The sequence below is a fragment of the Eumetopias jubatus genome, unplaced genomic scaffold, assembly GCF_037043125.1.
Source record: "Eumetopias jubatus isolate StellerSeaLion01/CBP00866 unplaced genomic scaffold, mEumJub1_p1.0 scaffold_11, whole genome shotgun sequence".
NCBI lineage: Eukaryota > Metazoa > Chordata > Mammalia > Carnivora > Otariidae > Eumetopias > Eumetopias jubatus.
Genome location: NW_028274817.1, coordinates 70,218,282 through 70,244,701, shown reverse-complemented (window position 1 = coordinate 70,244,701; position 26,420 = coordinate 70,218,282). Strand labels below are relative to the sequence as shown.

Genomic DNA, 26,420 nt, shown 5'->3' with positions numbered 1-26,420 from the left:
TTTCTGGCTGAATAATATTCTATTATATGCATACAACATAATTTGTTTATCCATTCATCAATTGACAGATATTGGGTTGTTTCCACTTCGAGTCTGTTATGAATAATGCTCTATGAGCATCCGTATGCAAAGTTTTGCATGGACATGTGTTTCCATTTCTTTTGGGTATGTATACTTACTGGATCATATGGCAACTCTATGTTTAACCTTTTGAGGAATGGCTAGGCTGTTTTCCGTAGCGGCTACACCAACCTCACAGTCCCAGCAGCAGTGAGGGTTCCACTTTCTCTATATCCTCACCAACCCTTGTTAGTGTCAGTCTTTTTGATTTTCGCCATCCTGGTGAGTCTGAAATAATATTTTGGGGTTTTCATTTGCATTTCCCCAGCGGCTAGTGACATTGAGCATCTTTTCATGTGCTTATTGTTTCCCATTCATTTTTGCTTTGCTCCATCCCCTGATTTGATTCTCACCCTATTTCTTTTCCAAATTGACTCGAGACCAGAGCAGGACAACTACGTTATTACTCAGGTGATTCGAGGGAACCAGGAGGATAGGGGACTACCTTTCACTCTTATCACTGAGGGGTGGAGGGGCTGAAGCCTTGGGTGTAGATAATTTTAGCTAGGAATGCTGACCTGATAAAAGTGATAGGGCCCACCCCCCCAAAACAAACAAACAAAAAAAGCCCCACAGCTTATTCACATACCCAACAATTCACTCATTTAAAGCATACAGTTTAGTGTTTTTTAGAATGTTCAGACTGGTGCAGCTGTCGCCACAATTAAGTTTAGAACATTTTCCTCACCCCTAAAAGGAGCCCTGTCCCATTAGCAGTCACTCCCCATTTCCTCCAACTTCTCCCCTCCCCTAGCCCTAGGCAACCACTAATCTACTTTCTATTTTTATAAAGTTACTCTATCCGGCCGGTTCATATAAATGGAATCATACCATATGTAGTCTTTTGTGTCTGCCTTCTTTCATTTAGCATAATGTTCTCTAGGTTCATCCATGTTGTAGCATGTATCAGTACTTCGTTCCTTTTTTATGGATGAATAATATTCCATCCTATGGCTTTATCACATTTTGTTCCTGTATTCATCAGCTTACGAACATTTCAGTTGTTTCTGCCTTTTGACTATTACGAATACTCCTGTGAACAGTCATAGACGAGTTTTTGTGTGGTCATGTTTTCAACTCTCTTGGAGATATATACATACACACACATCCCTAGGAATGGAATTGCTGGGTCATAAGGTAACTTAACATTTAACATTTTGGAGGAACTGCCAAACTTTTTCCCAAAGTGGCTGCACCCTTTTACCTTTTAGGCCAGCCCTAAACTTTGTTTGTAAACTTAGGAGAGAAACTTAGAAGAGAAAAAAACGTTAGCTTTCTTTCCAGTTTTGCCTGCTGGGCTGAACTTTATATACAGATATGTGTGTTTGTGCTGGGGGTTTTCTATCTCCCATGTAGCCCAGGGACATAGTAGCTAGAGTTGGCAAAGCATTCTGCACCTAGCTAGGCAGGTGCTTTCTTTTCCTTGTTAGATGGTTTGAGACAAAATCCTATAAAACATCAGTTTTTTGGGGACACCTGGATGGCTCAGTCAGTTAAGCGTCTGCCTTCTGCTCAGGTCGTGATCCCAGGGTCCTGGGATCGAGTCCCACATCGGGCTCCTTGTTTGGCGGGGAGCCTGCTTCTCCCTCTGCCTGCCACTCCCCCTGCTTGTGCGCGCTCTCTCTCTCTTTCTCTGACAAATAAATAATAAAAATTTTTAAAAACAAAAAACATCAGTTTTCCTGATAGGATAGAATGACAATAATAATATATAGGAATAAGAGTGAATTATTTATTTAGTTATAGCTCTTTGAGATTTCCTTTTAATTCATTGTATTGCTTGTTGAAATCTTGACCCTGTTATTTACACTGTTGATTTATTTAAAGCTTTAGCCTTATATTCTATAATAGGGAAATTGTTTTGTTTTAAAGAGAAATAGGAGAAGTAGAATAATTTGGGCCTGTCATTGTTACTGAAAAAACACAGTTTTTGCTTCCTTATGTTAAGAATGTATGTATAAATAATGTGTATATATGTATAAAAATATACACATATATTTTGTGTGTGTGTGTGTGTGTGTGTGTGTGTGTGTATGTATAAATGCTAAGTCATTAAATCCTATGGGAATCATCTTGGAGGGGGAGCCAAGGCCCTGGGTTCTAGTTCTTACTTTATCTTTTTGTGGGGGAGGGGCGGGGGGGGGGAGAGAGAGAGAGAATCTTCCCTGAGCATGGAGCCTGACGTGGGGCTCGATCTCGCAACCCTGAGATCATGACCTGAGCTGAAATCAAGAGTTGGACTCTTAACCGACTGAGCCCACCCGGGTGTCCTAGTTCTCACTTTATCTTTAAGTTAGCTGAATGATCTTATGCTAGTCAATCTCTTTGAGCCTCAATTTTCTGATCTGTAAAATAAGGGGACTGTGCAAAATGATCTCTAATGTTTCTTCTACCTCAGGTTTTGTGTCAGATAAATGGAATTGAGTTGAAAATGCAATTTACATTTCTATTTGTACCTAGACTGTTATTGAATCACAAAGTCTTGAGCTAATAATTACGTCTTGCTTTAATAAGGGTCTTGTCTTCCCCTCTTCTTTCCTGTGATAAGGCTTTCATTCTCTTGAAATGGATCTTTGTTGGGGCGCCTGGGTGGCTGGCTCAGTCCTTAGGCGTCTGCCTTTGGCCCAGGTCATGATCTCAAGGTCCTGGGATCGAGCCCGGCATGGGGCTCCCTACTCAGCGGGAAGCCTGCTTCTCCCTCTCCCACTCCCCCTGCTTGTGTTCCCTCTCTCGCTGTGTCTCTCTCAAATAAATAAATAAAATCTTTTTTTAAAAAAAAGAAATGGATCTTTGTTTACTTTTCATTGAATTTGGATATCTTTTAAAAAGCAAAGGCCAGGGTGCCTGGGTGGCTCAGATGGTTAAGCGTCTGCCTTCGGCTCCGAGTCCCGCATCAGGGGAGCCTGCTTCTCCCTCTGCCTCTCTCTCTCTCTCTGTCTCTGTCTCTCATGAATAAATAAATAAAAAGTTTAAAAAATAAATAAAAAGCAAAGGCCATTGAAATTTGGGGATTTTTCCACTTGATGAAATTAAGTGATAAAAATTTAACTAGACCAAAAGAAGAAAACTAGTATGTTTTGTATAAATATGTACATTAAGGGTCTGGTTTACATACATATTCTTCAGATTTTCACAAAGGAGGAAGGATTTTGCAAATCTTGCGTTAAATTCCAGATTAGATTTTTTTTTTTTTAAGATTTATTTAGGGACGCCTGGGTGGCTCAGTTGGTTAAGCAACTGCCTGCGGGTCAGGTCATGATCCAAGGGTCCTGGGACTGAGCCCTGCATCAGGCTCCCTGCTCCGTGGGGAAGCCTGCTTCTCCCTCTGCCTGCTGCTCCCCCTGCTTGTGCTCTCTCTCTTTGTCAAATAAATAAAATCTTTTTAAAAAAATATTTATTTATTTTAGAGAGAGAGAATGCGTGGGTGCATGTGCACACACGCGAGTGGGGCAGGGAGGGCCAGAGGGAGAGAATCTTCAAGCCGACTTCCTGCTGAGCACGCTGAGCACGGAGCCCGATGCATGGGGCTTGATCCCATGACCATGAGATCATGACCTGAGCAGAAACCAAGAGTCAGACGCTTAACCTTAACCACCGAACCACCCAGGTGCCCCCAGACTAGATTATTAAGAGTTGTTTTGTAAACACTCAGAAAAAAAATGGTGAGCACAGGAACCAGTATTGGTTTACCAGGTTCAAACAAGTCATGTCAGACTTGCCAAATTGCCTTGAGGGGACAGGGTTACTGGACTGGTAGGTCAGGGAAATATGGTAGATGTGGTATATCTAGATTTTGACAAGGAATTGGCAAGGCTTCTCTGGATAAGATGGTGAGGTGATAATAGTGATAATATGTCTAAGGGGATTTGTCTGCAACTGATTGATCAATCCCAAAGGAAAATGATGAATGAGCCAGGAGTAGTGTGAAGGGGAGTTTCTAGTGGTTGTGTGTGTCCTGGCTTTGTCCTTGGGCCTGTCCTATTCAGTCTGCCTCCTCACTCTCCTCAAATTATATTTATTTTTGTATTGCATTTAGATTTATAACAAATTGGAAAATACAGAAAAATACAAAGTAAAAAAAATCAAATCTCCTGTAAAACTACCTTTAGAAATAACCAGTTTGTGTCTGTATGTGTATGTATGTGTTGGGTGTTATTTCCCTCCAAACTTTTATATATCATATAATATGTATGTATCTCTTTCAAGACTAGAATCATTGATTTAAGCAGTTTTGTATCCTTGCTTTTAACTTGCTGTATGTCATGAATATCTTACTAAAATGGTTTTTAATAGTTAATATTTTATCGTGTGTACCATAATTCATGTGACTATTCCCTTTTTGGTGGACATTAGGTTTCCAATTTTTTATCTGATAAATAACACTGATGGATATCCTTGTATGAGGCTTTTTGTGAATCTGATATTGCTTCTTCAGAATGAATTCCTTGGTGTGGAGTTATTGGTCCAAAGGGTATGAACATGTTTAAGACTTGATATATTTTGCCAAATTGGTCTCCACCTCCACCAACGGTATAGACGGTGTGTAGTTTGCGATCTTGCTAACATGGAGCGTTATTTTTTTAAAATCTCTGCAAATTTGATAGGTAAAAAATGTTATTTCACTCATTTTAATTCTTTTTTTAATAACAATTGAATGTGTGTGTGTGTGTGCACATGCATCTGTATGTTCACTGGTCATTTTGTGTGTGTGTGAATTGCCTTCTTCATACCTCTTCTCCATTTTCCCTATTGAGGTGTGTTCATACATTCTTACTGATGTGTAAAAGCTTAAATGTAGTTAGAATATTAATTCTTTGTCATGTATATTACAAAGATTTTTCCCAGTTTGTAGTTTGCTTTTTTATTTTATTTTGATGTACAGATATTTTATGTTTTTATGTAGTCTATCAGTGTTTTCTTTTGTACCTTTAACAAGTAAATGTTCACTTTTGTTTTATTCTAGTTATTTAATGTTATTGTTTTCACACTTAAAACCTTAACCTGCCTGGAATTTATGATGTAAGGTAGGCTAGTACCTTATTTGTGCTCCAAATGTTTAATGAATTACCTCAGTACCATTTATTAAATATAAATAATCCATCATTTCCCTACTGTTTTGAAGGGCCACCTTTATTACACAGACACACACACACACAATTTGGATTTTGGTATCTTATTCTGTTCTGTAATATTTTACTCTGGGATTATCAGTTACTGAAAAATGACCACAGATGACCACAGTAACAGGAAGTCTTTCTCTAGGTCCCATTTTTCTGGGTTCCTCTCACACAGAAACTTGATTCAAAAGATTCCGTTGATACCCCAGTAAAGATTGTCAGTGGATTTGTGATCCTGTCAGAGTGACTACAGAGTGAAGAACATTTGACTCTAGACTCTCAATTGACTTGGTAAAATGTAGAAATCAGTTACATTAACATTAACTCAAGTTGGCAAGCTTAATCATAAAATGTTTTGTTTCAATCACTGTGTTGCAGCATCTCTGTTAAGTGGAAAAGATTGTTATGAACAAGATTGCCCGCTATCTTGAGAGCAGGGAAAAGTATATTTTGTCTTCATTCTCATGTTTTCTGGATGAGGTGTTTTGTTTTGGGGTGGTTCTTAGATACAGTTTGGATTATGGGTTGAAGGAGCTAAAGGCTTTGTTAATCCTGCATGTGAATATACTATATGAAGTTCCTTTGAAACAGAGAAAAGGTCCTAGTTGAGGCTTTTACCCTAATCTGCTGGGTCATCTGGGATAGGTGAGAAGGACCAATGGCAAAGTCCTGTGAATAACTTTTTCTTTGCTTGATGTGAGGTCAAAGCGTTTATCATTCTACTCATTTAAGACCAGGTGGCTGAATGTAATGAAACCTTTATATACTATAGCACTTTTGCTCAGTAGCTCTTCTTGCATCCTCACTAAGCTCTTTGGGGGACAGAAACATCCATTCAACAGGGATAAACTGGAATCTTTTATGGCATGCTGATCTATTTTTATTTCCAGTATCAGGATGCTATCCAGAACCCTGGCCATGTATGTGTATGGCTGAGGAAGCACATTGTGGCAACGTAGGGACCAGAACAATGACACTGAGGTTTCTGTTTTGGGTTAGTCATGGTTCCGAGCCCATTGTTCTAAAAGTAGAGCTGAAATTATTTTTCTTCAAGCAATATTTGCTCATATTGAGACCTGTTTGCCACTTTTCTGCCCTCTCACATAGCCTTAAGACATTTTTTTTTTTGCAGTTTCTACCCATTGATTTGATATTATTCCTTGACCCAGAGAACTTAAGATTATTTGCAGATGTGAAGATTTCCCTCTTCTGGCTCATATTTAACAAAATTAAAATTAGACTAGCCCTAAGTTTGATTCCTTATGGGCCTCATTGATTTGGTCATAAAATCATAATTATGTCAAAATTATAAGGGACCTGAGGAACTGTCTAGTTTTAGAGGTCTTAGATTCTTTAAACAGTAGACCCCATAATTAAAAACTAACCCAACTAATATTATTATTATTAATATTATTATCATATTATTTTATTTGTCATTCCGAGAAATATGTAGTTTCGGTCCTCTTTGATGCTATTTGGCTATTCATACACTTACCTCCACACCAACAGGTATCTTCTTGATGGACTTATTTTACTTTCAGCTCCATCCATTTTTTTCCTTTCCTCCCCTCCCTCCCTCTCTCCCTCCCTCTCTCTCTCTCTCTCTCTCTCTTTCTTTCTTTCTCTCTGTTTCTTTTTTTCTTCTTTAAGGATCAGCTCCATCCATTTCTTTTGAAAACATGAGCTATAGTATTGGGACAGATGCTTGTAATTTAGACACATCCTGAGGGTCTGCGCTCCAAAGGCAACTATAGAAACCTAAAACACTATTCATACACATCAAAATCTGTGACTGTCTCATGAGGTTGTCACTTCATTTCCACCACAGTTCTATACTTTTTCACAGTGGGTGATTCCCTTGAGCTCAGTGCAGCTCAGCTAATGGCAAACAAGAGCTGTATGAGTTTGAGATTTGAACACCTGTACTTCTGTAAGAACAAATGAGCCTTTGGGCAGCTGTTGACTTATTTGGAGTTTCTAGCTAATCAGTACACGTGCAGTTATCCAGCCCCGTCTTCCCTGCTCAGTATTTGTACAGGGACTCAAGGTCAGGAAGTTACACTTCTTTTGTACTTTGTGTCTTCCCATTGTTGCTACCTGTCGCAATCTGTGTGTCTGAAGTCTGTCATTCAGTTGTTTCCCCGACTTTGTTGTCATTTCCAAATTTGATAGGCATGGCTTTTATTTTATTTTGTAGCATTTCCTTTTTTATATCTTCATTCAAATCATTGGTACTCTCTACCACGTGAAGAATAAATACCCTTTGTTGCTACCATTTGTTTCCTGTCTCTACAACATTTTCCTACCCATAATCTAGGCCCAAATGAACTTTCTATGGGTTAAGAAACTCAGCCCCTTTCAGCTTTTCCAAATTAATGACAAATGTCATTTTTTATCCAGAAAAGACAGTTTTTTTAGAGTGGGGGGAGGCAGAGGGAGGAGAGTGAGAATCTTAAGCAGGTGCCCTGCCCGGCATGGAGCCCTATACAGGGCTTATCAATGACCTGAGATCATAACCTGAGCCGAAATCAAGAGTTGGATGCTTAACTGACTGAGCCACCCAGATGCCCCCTGAGAAAACAGTTGTGTCATTAGGAAGGTAGATGGGTTTGAGAGCAAAGTTTTATTAGAGGGGAGATGGATTTGGAGGCTTGGATGTGTGTCCAGTTCGTATTAGTGAAAGTTGTAGTTTCGGTCCTCTTTGATGCTTTATTAGGCCGTTAAGTAGATCTTGAAACCTCTGACATGTCAGTGTTTTGCATAAATGGTTTGTGGTTTTGTTGGTCAGTTTTTAGCATTTTGGGGTGGGTAGAAGGAGAAAGTTTTGTATTTTAATTAGTTCCTGAGGAGCCAGAACTTGAGAATTAGTGTCCAGGTTTGTCCTGTCAGATCTTTATCATGAATTAACACATTCAATAAAAGTTTGTTGACTCAACAAGGGTGCTGATTGCCAAACTTTGAGAAGGAAAAAAAAACCCCACATCAAGGAGCTTATAATTTTGTAAAGGAAATGACATCACCACAAGTTCTGGGCACTAGATTTTAAAAGGGAGAAGTAGTACAGCGTCTGGAAACCATGTTAGATGAAGAATACTTAAGGAAGTAATAATATTTAGCCTGGAGAAGGAATAGCTTATTTTGAGGACATGATGACTATTCCCTATTACGGCTGATATTATCCCACTTTTTCCTGGTCTTTTAGGAAAAAACTCAGAGGTTGCCTTTGATCCCTTCATCCAATCAGATGTCAAATTTTATCTCTTCTAGTTCCAACATATTTCTTGATTCTTGTCCCTTTTTTTGTATTCTCAATTGCCCCCCCCCCCCCCCGCTATGTCAGGCCTTTCAAGTCATTGTCTCTACCCGTAGAAGAGGTTCTTGGTCTCTTTTATCTTTCTCTCTGTCCTCCATTCTATATTACATTCCCAGAATAATCTTCCCCCCAAACCTAGTTCTGATGTGTCATGTCCCTATTTAAACACTTAACAGTGGTTCCCCTAGCCTAGTAAGAAAGTCTTATCTCAGACTCTTAGAATCTGGTCCCCAACCTTCCATCACTGCCACCTTACCCTTTTCACACTCTACCTTCTATTCAGGCTTATTCAGTATTCTTGGAACCTGCTCCAGGCTTTCCCAGTTCTTTGACCTTCTTTAAACTGTTCCTTCATACTGTTATGAAGAAGAGATCCATCATGTTTTAAATGTTGTTTTAAACACCCAAATTAGGACCAGCTGGCAAAAGAAATGGCCCTTAAACCAAGAATTTTCTCTTGAATAGTGTTATCTAGTCTAGTAATGAAGGAATAGAGAGCTTCCCAACATTGGACATACTTGAACAGAGGCTGAGTGCTGGCTGGTTTGGCTGATGTGAAAGCAGGGGCTACTTGCACTAGGGGCTGTAGGGGCTAGACAAAAAGAGAAAGCATGGTCCTCTGCTGCTAAATCTACATGTGAGGCACCAACCACACTTTATCGCCCCTCAGTAGCCCTCATGACACACACACACACACACACACACACACACACACACACACACACACACACACCCATGATCAAGTCATTCCTTCACTTAAAATCTTTTAATAACTTCTTTCCATCACTCTTAGGATAGTCAAGAGAAAATGAAGAGGCAAAATCAACAGTAAGGCAACAACAATGAAGTTAGAAACAAAGCGGTGGATTGAGGAAGCAATTAGGAACAAATATCAGCAAAACTTGAGGAAACACCGGTTGTGTGCAGGGGAAAGGGGGTTTTGTTTACAGTAACAGGGAGGTCATCAAGTAGGGGGAGGCAGAGTGGTCAAGTAGATATTTCCAGAGTGTCTATAGAGCATCATATAGGTGGTAGGACAAGTCCTTTGAACCAACTCCACCCACAGGAGGCTGACATTTTCTGTGATTATGCAGAGGGAATATCTGAGGTTCCTCTTTGTCTATTCCAGATTATAGTCTTGCCTTTACTTTCGCAAAACCAAAAGGTTTATTGAAGTGTTTTTTTTCCCCCAAACAAAAGATCAATCTGTCCTCAAAGGTAAATTCTGCCTCCACTTCTTCAGAAATGGAAAAGCTGCTGGAAGCTTTAGAATAGCAATTTGTCCTCAGCCTCCAGTCATAAAGGTTTCAGAAGGTTGGGGTTCAGTTTGGTAGTGCCAATCAAATGTTTTTGTGTGCATATAATTTGACCCTGCAGTTTCACTTCGGGAAATCTATTCTATAGAAATGCTCATACAAATATACAGTGCAGCATTGGTGGTAATATTAAAAATTATGAACAATTTAAATGTACATCAGTTGGGATATGACTGAATAAATTATGGTCTATCCATAGTATGAAATACTATGCAGCTATTAAAAAGAATGAGATATATCTCTATGTACTGACATGGCTGAGTTTCCATGACCTATTAGAGGATGAAAAAAGTAGATTTATGTGACTGTGTGACTTGTGAGTATATGTGTATGTTTATGGAAGTAAGTCTGGAAGGATACATGCTAGAAATATTAGCTGGTTACCTTTGGGTAAGTGGGACGGGGGAAGTGATACAGGAATGTCTCAAGGAAGAAGGTAAAGATTTTTAAAAATCATGTGCTACTTTTATTTTTAAAAAAGTGTAAGTTCATCAGCTTTCTCTGCAGGCACGTTGGACAGAGGCCTCTAGCGCTTTCCTTTCCTTCAGGATTTGCAGCTGTATTGGCAAATTTTTTTTTTTTTTTTGAGAGTTTTCCAACCCTCTGGCCCTACCTTCCTTTTGATACATGCTGCAGGATACTTACCTTTTCCCTGAACTAATAGAACAAACTCAATTTTGTAAGTCAAGACCAGCAGTTTCAAACCTTATTGGACATCAGAATCACCTTGATGTCTGGCAAAAATGCAGATTCCTGGGCCTGCTCAAAAATTTTGAGTCAGTGTGTCTAGGGTTGGATCCAAAATCCTGCTCTTTCAGTGACACCCCAGGTGGTCAATGAGAAACCCTGTTTCAGGGAATGATGTCTGATCGTGCCCCCACCCCTCATTTCTCTCTCCATGATTAGCAAAGGGAACCAGGGAGCAGTGACTCACCGTGGATATCTTTGTGGGTCACAAATGGTTGGGTTCATCTGAATGGGAAAAAATGAATAAAACATAGTTTAGTAGACTTGAGAGTTAAGTAATAAGTGTTGTTTCTTTAAAGTTAGCCTATTTGAAGTGGGCCCTTTGGGTTAGAGGCAGGTCTGGTGGGCAGTGACTAGGCAGTGACCAGCCTAGGAGATGCCTTCCAGCGATGGCTTCCTTTGTTAAAAGTGGAAGGGGAGGAGGGTCCGTGAGGTCTTAGACTTCAGATGCTTTTTAAGTGAAGCTTCTGTCCTTGGAAAATGATGCTTCTAGTATTAAGATGAGGTACTATCTATCTTAAGACTATTCTAAATGTTTTTTGTTAGATTTATTATTTTTCTTTGTTATAAACAAAGTCTGTTAGTCAGATGCCCACTGTGGGTTATTAACATCACAAAAGAGTGTTTAAAAACCATATACCCCAATTACTCCCAACAGTTAACCTTGAGAATAAAAGGAAATGGTAACACTTCTTAACTACCTTCCCAAGCCCCCAGTGAAGCTGGCAGCCATCAGTTAAGTAAACCATTAGGTTTATTAGTTTGAGAACAGAAGCATCAACTTGGGCACAGTTTTCTAATTTGCTCGTCATTTACCCAACAGTCATTTATTCAGAGGCTACCCTGTACCTAGTGGACATTGGATAATTCTACAGATAAAAGCCAGAGACTGATGAGCAGCTGGAACTCTTAAGGGGATCATCTGAATGGGAGAAAATGAATAAAACACAATTTAATAGTCTTGAAACCTTAGTAGCACATAGAAGACAGAACGTGGATTCCTTAAAGCAACAGCCTTGTTCTCTTTCTGTAGTTTATTTTAAGTGGGCCCTCTGGCCCGGCATTATCAACCTTGGATTAGGAGCTTTGAGGAAATAGTGGTTTGGTGGTTGTTTTTTAAAGGATTTTTTAAGAAACGTAGTTACTAAGCAACTGCCATGACCTGCTGCTAAGTTGGAGTTCAGCGGGCAAGTCAATTCCAAAGAAGGGAATATATAAACAAGTTGCGAGAGGGGGGAAATGGCTTAGGGATAGATTTGGTATATATTTTTTCTGGGTTCAATGCGTATTTCTGCCTTCTACTTCATCTTCCCCAAGAAAGGGCTGCCTAGTCAGAAATCTCTTTGTCCCACCAACTTCTCCTCCTAGCCCGTGAGTGAAGAGGAGGACCAGAAAGAATCCCACGAGAGGGCCCAGGTGGAGGGCTGAGCCCTGGAGTAGGGCCAGTTCCCTGGGCAGGAGGAAAGGTAGACAGCCCTGCTGCTGCACTCTCGGGCAGTCCAGGGCTTCTATGACAGACCGGTCACCACCCTCTACATTTCGATCGCGACGCCTCATTGATATTGATGTGTTGCCTTGTAACCCTCAGAACGGGGACACTGTCCAGCTGCTGTCGTTTTCCCCCAACACTTAATGGGTGAGTCAGTGACTTAACTGCTTCCTGCAGGATTTCAGGGACGGGAGTGGGTAATGAGGACAAATCACCCTAACACCAGTGCGTGATGAATCAAAGAACACATGAATTTAACCAGTTGGCTTCATTGGTACCAGAGTGAACAAAAATAAACTTTGTTGAGGATATTTGTGTGAGTTAAAACTCCATTCCCTCCCCTTAAGGCTTTTTAGCATTTCCCTTTATACCCAGTTGAAGGTCAGATTGCTTTGCTGAGGGAAGGGGAGTGTCAGGTGTTGGAACAGGTGTTTTGTTTTCTGCCTGTAGAGTCATACAGACTAGATAGGGATGCTTCTTGCCAGCCCTCTATGGTGCATGAAAATGCTTTTGTGGAATTCTTTTTCCCTGGAAACATGTTTGTTTTTTAAAGCAGTTCCACAACCTTCAACCCCTACTATAAATTTTGTCTTCCTTTGAAATCTTGTCATAATGAGGTATGCCTATCTTCTCCCATTTCCACAGCCTGTGCTTTACATATATCCCATTTTATGCAGCAGTTACAGACCTTGAAAATTGTTGTGTGTGGGGGGAGAATAAATGTGAATATCATATTTTAAATGTACTAGGAGAATGTCACAGCAAAGCATCCGTATTAAAAAAAAAAGCCTTTTATAATAATTGTACAGCTAGAATTAATTTTCCTCTATCAGGTTTTCTCAAGTTGGGTGTAAACGTGTAGTCGCCTTTCCAGAGTGATAAGGCTGTTTCAAGGCTGTTGTGATGGTGGTAGTGGGGTATGAAGCTGGGCATATGGACTTATAACCCCACGGACTAGATGATTTTGGAGGAGAAAGGTGACAGCAGACTTCTCGGTTTGGGAGAATTTCTGTTTGTTAAAAGGGAAATAACTCAGGAGAGGTTTGTGATCTTCTCATCTGATTGTGAGGTCGGTTTGTTTTTACCTTTGTGTACTGTCTCCCCCTCCAAAAAAAGAAAACGTCATCTAGAAACAAATCATCTTCCTTGCCTAACAATGATATAATGGCCTCAGGTCCTTTCCAGCCCCTCCACCCTGTGTCTCAGGGCCATCTGTTCTCTGCAATCCACTTTTTTGGGAAAGTCTCCTTTCCCATCTGCTCTCCTTGGGCCTTAGTGCCTGCTCTAAAGATTTATGAAGGCTGCACTGGAACCTCTTTCCAGTTGTTGTTTTGTTTTGTTTTTATTAAGGATCAGTGAGATTTCAAGGCAGATAAAAACTTTTGCCATTCGATATGTCCAAATGTTACTCCTTTTTCAGGTGTGTTTCTTCCTTCTCTTGGTCAGTGAGTGGAAAGACGTCTATCTGTCTGTGCTTGGAGGAGGAACTCTGCTTATCACAGCAAAGATTGACTGTGCTGGTGCCGGCTGCTTTGAAGTCCAGTGTCCTCCTGGCTCTTTAGCCACTGGCCCAGAGGCTTGGTGCAGCTCCTTGGGTTCATTCTTTTCCTTGTCTCCCTGACAGAGTACAGTCGCTTTGAATCGAAGATACACGACTTGCGAGAACAAATGATGAACAGCAGCATGAGCTCTGGGTCTGGGTCCCTCCGAACAAGTGAGAAGAGGTCTTTGTATGTCAGGTAAGTCACACTTCTGAGCAACAGGCCTTGTGCTGCGTGAGGAGAGCTCTGTGCGGACACAGCCCTTCCTGTTTAACTAGTGGGATTGGGAGCGTGTGTTCCCAGTACTAAAGCAGCATTCTGCACTGTATGCTCAGGCTGTGTACTTTATGGTCAGGGTCTCTCCCTTCTGTGAGCTGGCTTCTTCCTCTTTGCTCATGAATGACTCAGTACGGGAACATTTCAGTTTGCTCTAATTGTAAAAGACTGCTGGGTGATTGTTGCTAGTCAGCATTCAAACAGCACTCAAATGTTCAGAGTACTTTGCTTGCAATCTGTGATTTGAGGGGAAAACTTGGCATCCCCCCCTTCCACATATGCATAGTAGACATCAGCCTTTGTATCTGAGCATATCAGCTATCACTGTGTTCTGGTACAGGGTCTCTTGTAAGAGACCAAAGAACTGACAGGTTGCTGCTTCTGGGTCTTTTTTTAAAACGGTGTTTTCTTCCTCCCTGCTGTGCTGGTCTGCTGTATCTGAATCATGGAACATGGATGGGATGGTGTATGGTCCCCAGAAAGGGTGGGTGGAGGGAACGGATATGTAGCATTGACTGTCTTGCTGCTGAAAGCTACTCTGAGGTACTGAGCAAGGTTAAGCTTTTGACCCTGGAGGCACATTATAATACTTCGGCAGGTCAAAGTACAAACCTCTTGGGGAGTTGGACTGCTAAGTGAACACTGTGGCCTCCTTGTAGAAGTAGGGATGGTTGTCTTCTTCCTGCCCTAGCTTCTTGGCAAAACCAAACAGTGTGGTGCAAGTACATTGTATCTTTCCAAGGTTAAAATCCTTAGAGTAAGAGGTGGTGGGGTAACTCTCCTGAGCCAGAGATAGCGCTCTGTGTGTGTGTGTGTCTGTGTGTGTGTGTGTGTGTGTGTGTGTGTGTGTGTGTGTGTGTGTTTAATGCTTAGGTGTGGGGCTGTGTTAAACTCTTGGGTTGAACTTTCCCTAGTGGCCTCTGATACCTGCTGCGGGGTTAGGAGAGAAGGCTACGTTTGCTACTTGCTTGGCAATGGGACAACTGCTCTGTCTTTGCGGTTTGACCTGAGGATAACAAGTGGATATAAATGCTAATTGCAGTTCGGTTCCAGTGCTTGATTTCCTTTTCCCTCAGCTGGTAGTCCCTAGCCTGCCTGCAGGGAGCAGAGCCCAGGGAGCAGCCCAGCTTTGAGTCTGAAGCCCACTAGAAACCTTCATGATTCTTTTTTAAAAAATGAACCCTCAACTTGACTCCTTGTTTGTTGAGAGCAGCTTTCTTCACTTTTGCTGTGCTCACCTCCTGCTGTGAAGGGAGGAGAGCTAGGGGAAGGCTGGACTAGTCACTGGTGATCTTTTCAGTCTCCTGTTTTCTGTCACTAAGCCCTTGCTCTGGGTCTGTAGCCTAGACACCGGGACGCTGATGGGGGAAGCAGAAATGTGCTGTTGCCCCCAGCAAAAGGGTAATACTAATGTGACTTGGTCAGGATTGTTCCGTTCCCGTGCTGCCAGCCCCCGCAGATGTGGCACTCCAGTGTGCGTGGGAAGCTGCTCTTTAGGCAAGACAGTTTCTTCGGAGAGCTTTATTTTTAGATTTCCTCTCTCCACCTATCCTGTGCTAGAGCTCTCCCTGCCTGGGTAGGGGAAGTGGGGCATTAGCTCCTGACCTAGAAGACCCAAAAGACCTGGAACACCCTCTTCTCTGGCCCTGGGGAAAGGGATACATTGCATCTGACTCTGGGGAGGGGGTGGACACTGCACTCTGTTTCTAGTGAATCAGTTTATATGGTTTATGTAATCTGCCCTTAACCTTATCTAGATAACATCGGTGCCCTCTGCTTTATAATAATGAACATTTGTGATCACTAGACTTAGACTTAGTCAAGGAAAGTGTTTTATGGGGCTAAAGCAGTGAACTGAGGTCTTCGCTAAGCTAACCCCTCTACCAGAGCCTGGCTTGCTCTGTTCCTTTTTGTGCCTGTTTGGCATTCTTTCATTCTGCACTTCATTCCTTTTCATTAGCATGTGAACAAATTCAAGTTTCTTCCATTCTTAAAAGGAAGAGAAAAAAAATTCCCTTGATACCAATAGTCCCTTAAACTGTTGTCTCTCTTCTCTTTGCCACATGTGCCAAATTATGTGCCAGGAAACACTGGTTCCCCGAGATGTTAATAGGTATTGTGTGCAAAATCAGTGGTTCAGTAAGTTGGGCAAATGCAGTATTAAACACAGGAAAGTTTTTTACTGTGGTTCATATCCAGGAAGGATTGTACTAGGCAGAGTTTCACCAAAAGATAGGAGCCTGGGAGCCTTATTTGGAGAAGCCCCTCTTAAATCCAGGTTAGGAAGTGTTGGAGTCATCTGTACTTGCTCCTGCTATGTCTTGAAATCACCTCTCTTTCAGTAGGAAAGGAAGTGTGCATCTGCTTTTCAGCATGGTGGTGTGGTTCCAAGCAACTCCGGAAGGCTCCGGAGAGGAGCAGAAGCCCAACTCTGTCAGGGATCCACGGTGACCTCTTAGTCATCAAATCCAATGACTGGTTCACTGATTCTCTGCCATTGGTCTGACCTCTTCACCACGTTTGTTCCCACGAATTCCCTGCTTGCTTCTTTAAAGGCTCTCTTCCTACCTTGCTAACCATTCCTCGATATCTTTCATTAGCTCTGCCCCCTAAATGGCAATGTCATTTATTTTCACAGATTCTGATCCTGTTGTTGTATAAATGACACCCCTGATGTCTTTAGTGAACCCCAGACCTGCATATCAACTATTTGCTGGATGTGGGCATGAAGCTGCGCTCCCAGTGCCTCAAACAAGCGGTGTGTTCAAAACTGAACCCCCACACACACCTGCTGCTCCTCAATTTCCTTATCTAAGTTAATTGCATCGCCCTATCATGTGGAAAAGGGATTAGATTTGTTCTGTCACCCAACGCAGATCTCAGCTCCACAGAAGGAAGAAAGAGCTGATGATTAAGACTGTCTGAAAATGGAATGGACTGCTTCCAGAGATAGTAAATTTGATCTTTTGTTACTGGAGGTGTTTCGGAAGAGGCTGGGCACCCATTTGCCTGGTTGTTGCAAGAGGGGCTTGAAGCTAAAGCAACAATCTAGACATAATCTAATCAGAACTTTTCAGTAGTTCTGAGATGTCTTCAGGATAAAGGGAAGCAAACCGTCAGGGAACATCTATGCATTAGGGCCTTTGTGAGCCTCTTTAAATTGTGATTGAAATCTTTTAAATTGTGCTGCAAAGTAGACCTTATTCTCATTTTACAGATGAGAAAACAGAGACTCCAGTTAGACAGCCAAGAAGTTTCAAAACTGGAATTTCAACCCGGTTGTTCTGACCACAGAGCGTGGTTCTTTCAACATTTCCCAAACTTGCAGATAGGAATCAGCTGGCATGCTAGTAAAAATACAGATCCCCAGGCTCCTCTTTTATTGCTTTGGATTCACTAGGTTTGGGGAAATGTATGTTTTTTTTTAACAAGCAGTCAGAAGGCTCAGGAATAGCCAGTTGTTTGTCACAATGACTATTTGTTTCTGTTTCGCTCGAACAACTGAACATGATGCTTACGGTGGGTCCTACTGTGTGGAAAGCAGGGAAGCACAGGGCTGAGAATTGGGGCATGGTTGTGGAGGTGGATTCAAGGAAGCAGCGGATGCCGGGCCTGCCCTCCAGCAGCTTGCCCTCTACACAGAAGACACTGGGCAGCAGGTGGTTAAAGCGAAGGAGCCCTTTTCAGTTGGGGTTTCACCTCTGATTCTTTTAGCTGTTGTTTCCCCTCTTATATGTTTCTTCTCCCTCGCCTTCTCCTGAGTGTCTGTTATTCTCTGGTGTGCATGGGTTACCAAGCAAATAACACTCTCTTGCAGTGCCACCGAGGCTAGAGCAGGTGAAGCCCTAGGTAGCTGTGACTCTACTAACGAGAGGGGGGCGGTGGGGTTTGTGGAAAGAAGGAAAGATTACAGTGTTTGGAAAATGTGACTTGGTTTTAAGATCACTAGTGACTTAATGGAAAGGCCTTCCCCAGCCGTCACCACACTAGCCTCATCTCTTCAGTGGTATAGGTAGGATGAGTGGAGTCTGTTTTTCTGCCCACTCTAGGGCATTGGTCTACTAGTGAACTTGCCTTCCACGCTGGAAAAGTCCACAGAAGTATGTCTCTGTTGAGCCTCTTGCCCAGGATCAGGGTGGTTGGGGTGTTTAATTCAGGTCATTCTGATGTGAAGGGAGTACGAAAAGACACAGGGTAGGTGAGAGTTCCAGGGACCCTCCAAGTTCTAAACTTGGATGTTCTTTTGTCTATTTCTTGAATGAATGAATGAACGAAAGACCTTGTCCTCCAAAAGCTGCCAAGAGGCTTGAGAGTATATTTGTAGAAAGAGCTTTTGCAAGTCTCTTCGTGCAAATCACCAGGCTGGGTGCATTTTTCACAGCCACAGAACTACATCAGGCAGGTCTCTGGGGAGTCCTGGCCTCCCGGCTGGCCATCTACCATCCCACTCTTCTTCCCACTTGAGGAAGGAAATCATGTTGGGGCATCTGTAGTCTCCATTCCCGAAACCGTGTCAGAAATAGTGGCTTGATCATCAAAGAACGCCGCAGAAGGCTCCTTCTCGTCACCAAGCAGACATTAATTGTGCAGCTGTCCTGTGCTTATAGCCCAGGGTGGTGCTTAGGAGAGCCTTTGTCTTGTTCATTAATGAGTTTCAGTAGTGGATTAAAATGCCAGTGAGGTGATTCTGGCAGGCTTCACTATCTGACAGAATTGGGGGGTGATAGTAATACACATCTTAACAAGCAATAGCAATTTCTGTGGTGTTCTGGGCTACCAGAGGGTGGGTGGGGCAGAGTTTCCTGTGTCAGTGATTCTTGAACTGCCTGTTGCTAGAGCATATTCCCCAAACAGCAGTCCTGGACCTGTGCTCATAACCCCCTCAGCTACCCAACAGGTGTTGTGACCCCAAATGTTCATATATTGCAGGGCAATTGGTCCTTGACTGCCTGTCTAACGTCATAACTGACCTTTAAGGCCTGAGACTTCGAAGTAGACTAAGGAGAGCGATGCCCTTCCTTGTTCTCCATGTTCCCTTCTGCACAGAGTGCCACAGAGACCTGACTTGCTGTCAGCTGCACTTGTGCCTCTGGTGATGACCCATCTTGTGTCGACCTGAGTACTCAAGTTTGGGCTTTTAGGTTGCTTTTCGGAAGCTGCTAGCAATTTTAGCTCTCACAGTAAGGTCAAGAGCTGATGAATGATTATTGCCTTATGGCTCTCAGTGCATGTTTCACATGGACCAGGCAAGAGAGGGGCTGCTCAATTTTCAAATAATATGTGCCTTTTGTCTGGTACTTTCTGAAGCTCAGACTGCTATAACAAAGTACCATAGACTGGGTGGCTTAAACAATAGACATTTATTTCTCACAGTTCTGGACGCTTGGAAGTCCAAGATCTAGGTGCCAGCAGATTCAGGTTCTGGTGAGCAACACCCCCAACTTTCCTGGCTCTTAGATAGCCGCCTTCTTGCTGTGTCCTCACCTGGCCTTTCCTGGGTGCATGCAAGGAGAGAGAGAGAGAGATCTCCTTGTCTCTTCCTCTTCTCATAGGGGAACTATCTCCCTCATGACCTTATGTGAACCGAATTACCTCCCTCGGGCTCTAACTCCAAATACCATCACCTGGAAGGTTAGGGCTTCAGTGTATGAATTTTGGTGGAACGCAAACATTCAGCCCATAACACTGGCCAGAGGAAGAAAGCAATGTCTTAGACCCCAGCTGGCATGGGAGGGAAGTGCAGTGGGAGAGCTGAGGGATAGCAACTGGAGAGTAACTGGGAAGGTGTTTTGTGCTCCACTCCTCCACCATTTATGAGTGTCAGACAGGGCCTTAGTCTACAAAGGGCTTCCCCTTTGGTGCTATCCTATGAAAGATTTTAAAACTGCAAGAATTAAATAGCCATAAGTAAAAACATTAAGAAAGGTCTTTGCTAAATACATAGCATGAATTTGGAAGAAAGAAATTTGGAGTGGGCAGGGTCACGGAGAAGGGTGGGACTTGGGTTGGGCCTGGGGAAGCTGATGAGGGTGAGAGGGGACCAGCAGAGCCCCTCCCCCACCTCCCCAGGCCACACAGATAGCTGGAGCCCGGGGCAGAGGGGTGGGCTCACTGCTAGGTGAGTGCCTCGGAGGCAGCGGCTTGTCTCTGAGGCTGAAGCGCTCTTGTTTATTTTGCGTGGAGAAACCTGCCCGACCGGTTTCCTTGGTAGTTGCCATTTTCTTTGCATTCCTGTTCACCGAGACACCGAGGTGGCTGTGCCAGATGCTTCTGATTTCTCTGGATCTTTTAGACCCAAACCTCACAATTTAGGACCTGAACTGCGGGAGACTTTGGCCTGGTAATCTGTTTACTTTGAGCTGATTATCTTCCTGCTTTCCCATCCGCCAGTGAGGTCCCAGCTGAAGGGAAGATTAGGCAAAGTCCCCGAGAGCACGTGTATTATGTGGGCAGGTGCACGCAGCTCTTAGGGGATACTGTTTGAAAGGTCACCACTTACACAACATATCTTTCAAGACCTTTGGCAGTGCTTTCTCCTAAGGACGATAGGCAGCGGCATTTAAAGCCGCCGTGCTGAAGCCCAGCTCGGGAACTCCAACCTGCAGACCCTGGGAAGTGAGCATCTGCTTTTCCTGCTGGTGTGACTTGGCTCTGGAAGCCTGCTTCATTGCCCACTTTCACTTTGTTTTTTTATGCCACATTTTCTCTGGGCCAGTCTTTACCCTGCTTTTAAGAGAGGTTGGTGTTTTTCTGGCCTGGCCATAATGTTTGCAAGTTGCAGGAAAACCCAGGATCTGGCTTTCCCTTGCTTCACAGAGGTGCGTGGCCATAACCAAGGAGGAACATATTCAGGGTTGAAGAATAATCTTTTATGTAGACCACTTACTGTGATCTTAGGCTGTAGAGGGTAATATTTCCATAAGCTTTGTTCTCTCCTGACATAGTGTTTTCCTCTGAACTGATCAGTCCTCAACTCGGAGGCTGTCATGAAATTCTTTTTATCTAGACCCAAAAAGAATAAGGGGTTTCTGAAGCTTCCAGTCTCCCAACACACCATCTTGTCAATAAACTCACACACACAGGGTGGGACCAAGGTACCAGAGTGGTTAAATGTGGTTTTAGGTGTCTGGAGACAAATAGATATTGACTTTCTTTTTTTCTGTTCAGTCTTTTTGAGCCAGAGGTTGAAAAGTTTTGTTGCCATGTCATCTGGGCCTTCCATGTATAGGATTTCAGTTTCGGGACAGTGGTTCAGTCTGATTTAAAAGGGGTGGTATGGTATCTGCCTTGACTTTCTCTAGTGCTTGCCCTAAGGATATATCCATCCAGGTTGTGGAGAAAGGTGCTCCTTCATCCTCTTACCAGTTCCTTACCAGTAACCTGAGGCATGTGTAACAAGGAGCCAGTCCTTGTCAATTTTAGGTTCCAGGCTGTTCCTTAGAGAGATCATCACTGCTAGATGGCCACAGTTTAACATGCTTCCTAAAGATCTCACGTAGGTAGTCAATACTTTTTCAAAATAAAATCTAAAAAAAATTTTTTAAAGGCTTATTTATTTATTTTAGAGAGCGAGAGAGACGGGGTGGTGAGAGGGAGAGAGAAACTGAAGCAGACTCTGCACTGAGCATGGAGTCTGACTCGGGGCTTGATCTCATGACCCTGAGATCATGACCTGAGCTGAAACCAAGAGTCAGACGCTTAACCAACCGCACCACCCAGGTGCCCCCAAAATTCATTAAGGTCTGATTTACATACTTTTTTTCAATTACAGGAAATATATATCATTTGAAAGGTGCTTTCAGTTTACTACACAGCCTGTTGTTTTAATTTCTTCCTTCTTTCCTTCTTCCCTTCTTTCTTGTAAGCTCTATGCCCAATGTGGGGCTTTAACTCACGACCCTGAGATGAAGAGTCCTGTGCTCTACTGGCTGAGCCAGCCAGGCGCCCCTTGTTCTCTCGTAATTGTACCTTCCACATCAAAGTTTCGCCTGCTAATGATAAAAAAGCTGAGGACATGAAGTCGGTCTTACAAGGCCTACCAAGTGAATGCCCGACTCCTTAGCTGGACTGTGGACTGAGCACCTTGCACTGCAGCCAAATCTGGGTGCTGCTGACCCTGCCACACACTGTGGTTTGCTTGCCTCGGAGACTTTGCTCACACTGTTCTTTCTAGCCAGAAGGGCGTCTCTCCATCTCTCTTGAAATCCCGAGCCTTCACTGAGACCCAGTTCAAAAGTCAACCCCTCCTCATAGCTTCCCCAAGTTAGGTGTGACCTATGCTCCCTCTGAATGCTTTTAGGCCTTGTCTTATCTCGCCTTCGTGCCTCTCACTACCACACACTCAGTCAACACACCCTTTAAGGCCAGGACTTAATCTTGCTTCTGCGTCTCCCACCTGTCAAACACAGTGCCCCACACAAAGTAGACAAAGTGAATGTTTAAATAATGGAAGAAAGGTATTTTTCAGACATAGCCAAGTGAGGAGTTAGCTTTTTTTTTTTGGTGGGGGGGGTTGTTGTTTCTTGTTGTTTCATGACTTAGACCTCATGAAATTTTTTTGAGATTTAAGAGCCCCAGTGTGAGAGTCGCCCACCACACAACTCTAGATGAGGCCGTGTGTGCCTCTGAGCCTGCTTTCTGTCATCTCCGAGGAAGCTTTCTAGCTCACAGTCCAATAAAATTTCGGCAGGAAAAGAGAGAAAGTGGCTTTAGAGAAAATCTACACCGTGGATTTGGAAAAGAAATCACCATCGCGACAGTGGAAGGACTCGGGAGGGAATTGGGCATGTTTAACCTGGTAGAGAAGACCTAGGAAAGACTTGAGCTCATGAAATGCTAGAGCTGGAAAGAAGCTTAGGGACTTCTGAGGCTCCGATGTCCTGCAAAGCTCTTTTTCCATTTGTAGTTCTGACTGATAGGAAAGGAAATTCTTATTCATTCATTTTACATTCTCAACCGAGAATGACGTTATGGGTCAGAATTTCAAATTCATTTTCTTTTATTTCAAATTCAAATGTGCTATGTCTTTAACAAAATCATAGTTTAAAAACATTCTTTATTCTGTTGTTCAGTGTTCCTCATCCACAAATTCATCAAACAAAATCCAGATAAACTTGGGGACCACTTTTTAGTGGGATATAGCGCTTTTTTTGCCTTCTTTGCTGGACAACTTAGAGCCAAACATGTTCCTTACCAGAAGTAAATGACTCAAGCCAGGTGCTTTCTTTCCTTTTTTTTTTTCCCTTAAACACCCAGAAGAGTGCCTGAGCATATTAGATGCTCAAAAATACTTGTTTAATTAATGAATATCCTTAAGAATAGAATGTTGTATCATCTTTAAAAATATTAGTTTTGATGAATAATCAATGATATGGGAAATATTAATGATACAATTTCAAGTGACAACTAAGGTTGCCAAATTGTACATACACAGCATGTTTCCATCTCAGTGAAATCTGTTTTCTGTGTACTTATTACACAGTATTATATAGTATCACAATATGAAGAACAGTTCTGAGTTATATTAAATGTGATTTTTCTGTTTTTAGACTTTATGTTTTTCAAATTATCTATAATGAGCTTATATTAAATTTTAATGAAATTCATGCATATGAATAGTGTAAAATCTCAAATACTATAATAACATGCAAAAAAATTAAACTTTTTCCTATTCTCTTTTCTGGCTCTACAAAGGAAACTGTTTTCAAATATTTTGGCTGTAACAAAAAGAAACAGTAAATCTAAATAGACCTCTGTGTTAGATAAGCTACAAAATAATAGGGATATAGAAAAATTATCAGATAAAAAATTAAGTATTTCTGGCAAGAAAGAAACCGTAGAAAAACCTTATAGGAAAGGAAGGGTAGTCATCTATGGACACTGTTTACATAATAATGTAAAATTAAATACGGTTTATCCCCCCCAAAATGTGATATAACCAAGTTGGGAGGACAGGGGCAAAAGGATAGGTGAGTGCTATCGAAAACCATTTATCTCAGGGCGCCTGGGGGCTCAGTTGGTTAAGTGTCTGCCTTGGGCTCAGGTCATGATCCCAGGGTCCTGGGATCAGGTCCCACATCGGGCTCCCTGCTCAGTGGCGAGTCTCCTCCTCCTTCTCCCTCTGTGATCGAGATCTCTCGCTCTCTCTCAAATAAATAAGTAAAATTTTTTAAAAAAAGAAAGAAAAACCAATATCTAATGTCTAAAAGGAAAAAAAAATCAACAAATAGCAAGAAGAAGCAGTGATTGTGAAATGTGTTAGAAAAGAAAAAGAAACAGCACAAATATTTGAAACCAGTTTCTTTTTATGTTGACATATGTTTTTTCAAAGTAAAGTTGTAAAAGGCCTCTGTGCCCGTGGGTAAAAGCAAAGCACACGGCACCACTGCCGGTGTGCAGTGCTCACTGCTGGCATTCTCGGTGACTGGGGTCCACACTTATTTTGTTGTTACTTAGCTCATGGCACATGTGTCTTAATATGGTAAGGTATCTGAAATTCCTCTTGGAAGTGACCTGGCATGTTAGTTTCATTTCAATCTCAGATTTTTAAAAATGACCAGTAATTGGCTTCCTGACATCCAGAGAACATGTTTATATCAACTTGATCATATGTGCTGCAGCTTCTTGCTGCTGTCAGCAAAGGTCAGATATGGTTCTCTGGTGTGCTAGAATATATATTGGATTGTCCCTGGATTGTCACCAGTAAGTTCTCCCTTCCAGTGTTTACAACCTCTTCCTAATCTCTCCTAATTCATTTTAACATCTTCCTTCTTCCCTCCCCAAACTAATTTGTACTTAATCCAAGTTCTTTTCTTTTCCCTACTACATTTGTTTTAATCTTTGAAGCCCAGAATGACATTTAGTGTTTCTCATTGTCACTTAGAATAAGGTCTTCACCATGCACGTCTTTGTAGGAACATCTGACAGAATGCCTTCCTTGCTTTAGGAAACTCAGTTTCGAATGCAGGGCAAATGCATTCAGCTTTGATCCTGTCGCACAGAGCCAGGAAAGAACCTCTTGGGCAGAGTGCCTCCTTGATCTGCTGGCCCGGCCTCTCTCCTTACTGCTTCAAGTGCATAAGCTGAGGGAGATAAAGGCTTTCTGTCAGAGTTTGGGTATTTTCATTTTCAAATAATCTGATACCGATTTCTTAAGACTTCTGTTTCAAGAAGTTTAAAAAGTAGGTGGGTATTTCAACTCTGCACAGTTTTACTGTCTTCTGTATTTCATTTGGGCCTGCAGATGGGGAAATAGTGGGTTTTACTTTGCAGCTTCCAGCCGAGCCACAGACCACCGAACTGCAGGTAGAAGTCTAAATCTTGGAACTAGTTCTGGGAAATGGCACTGGCCTGTGTGTGTACAAAGGTGTTAACAGAGAATATAAAAAAGAGAGGCTAGATGGTGAGTAGAAAAATACAAACTTCTCACTGAAATCACCCATTCGCAGTGACTCTATGAGCAGAGATCCAGCGGGTGAGAAAAGTAGACACTTTCATGCAGGTGAGTTTATTCCCGGAAGCAGGGAGCTTTGGTGTGAAGTGCCAGCTTCACCAGAGTCAGAGCCAGCAGTGGGTCCTGAAGGATTTGAGCTTGTAGTTTTGGTTTAAATTTGCCTTCAAATCCACCCCACCCCACTCCACATGATTATCCCATTACATATGAGGGTGGATTAATGTTCCTAAGGCTCTTTTGATGTGTCACTTCCCTACTCTCAAATCTTCAGGGGCCACTGGATCAGGTATATTCAGGGCCTTCCAAATTTTGCCCCAGACCTTTATTTCCAACCTCAATTTCTAGGACTTCCAGCTACAGCCAAGCTGGGCTCTTCCTTTTTCTCAAGCCTGGATGGTATAGCTCCCTTCCCGCCTTTTCCCGCCTTCTCCTTTATCACTCTACTCCGCATGTCTTGTCAGAGGACCTGGCCACCATCCTAGGTTAGGTAGGTTTGTGATCTGGGTCACATTATTCTTCCTCCCTGAGCCTCCCTCTCCCTCTGTGTAAGATGAGAGATTAAACTAGGAGACTTCTTTGCAGGGTCCTTTCAACTTTATTATTGTGTGGGTGAATGTCAGATTTAGCTTTTTCCTTAGTTGTCCCAGGACACGGGGTCCTTTTCTCTTTTGTGTCTCTGCAGCATTTACCATTCATTGTTGGAGACTAGTTAACATTTTTATGTCCTGCCTTCGACTACTTTTTGAAGATATGTTTGTAAACTGAGGAAGCCCTTTGGTAGAGCTAACTTGTTTCCCTGGGATGTGCGGGAGGGGAGAGGACTGTTGTGTGTTCTACTTTGGACTTCCACCTTGTGTCTAGATAGAGGCTTCGAGGCATTGGGACTCAGGAAGGATTTTCTCTTATTCCCCTTTTTGGGGAGCCTGGGATGTTCTTTGAGAAGAGGCATATATCTATAACATCGAGACCGAAGAAAGGATGCAGTCTCCTGGATAATTCCGTCTGGTCTGCTCTGAGGCTGTTGGGTCTGTGCTGACTCTTTGGGTTGG

General features: G+C 42.4%; 1 protein-coding gene across 7 annotated transcripts in view; it reads left to right on the top strand.

Annotated features, from left to right (window-relative positions):
• Positions 1 to 26,420, top strand: part of DLG3 (discs large MAGUK scaffold protein 3) — a 54,148-nt gene that overhangs the window by 14,592 nt on the left and 13,136 nt on the right. For all 7 annotated transcript variants that reach the window (XM_028092117.2, XM_028092116.2, XM_088028756.1 and 4 more), the window contains one exon: positions 13,727 to 13,841. In XM_028092117.2, coding sequence (XP_027947918.1) covers positions 13,727 to 13,841 — 115 coding nt within the window. The remainder of the gene's footprint in view (positions 1 to 13,726; positions 13,842 to 26,420) is intronic.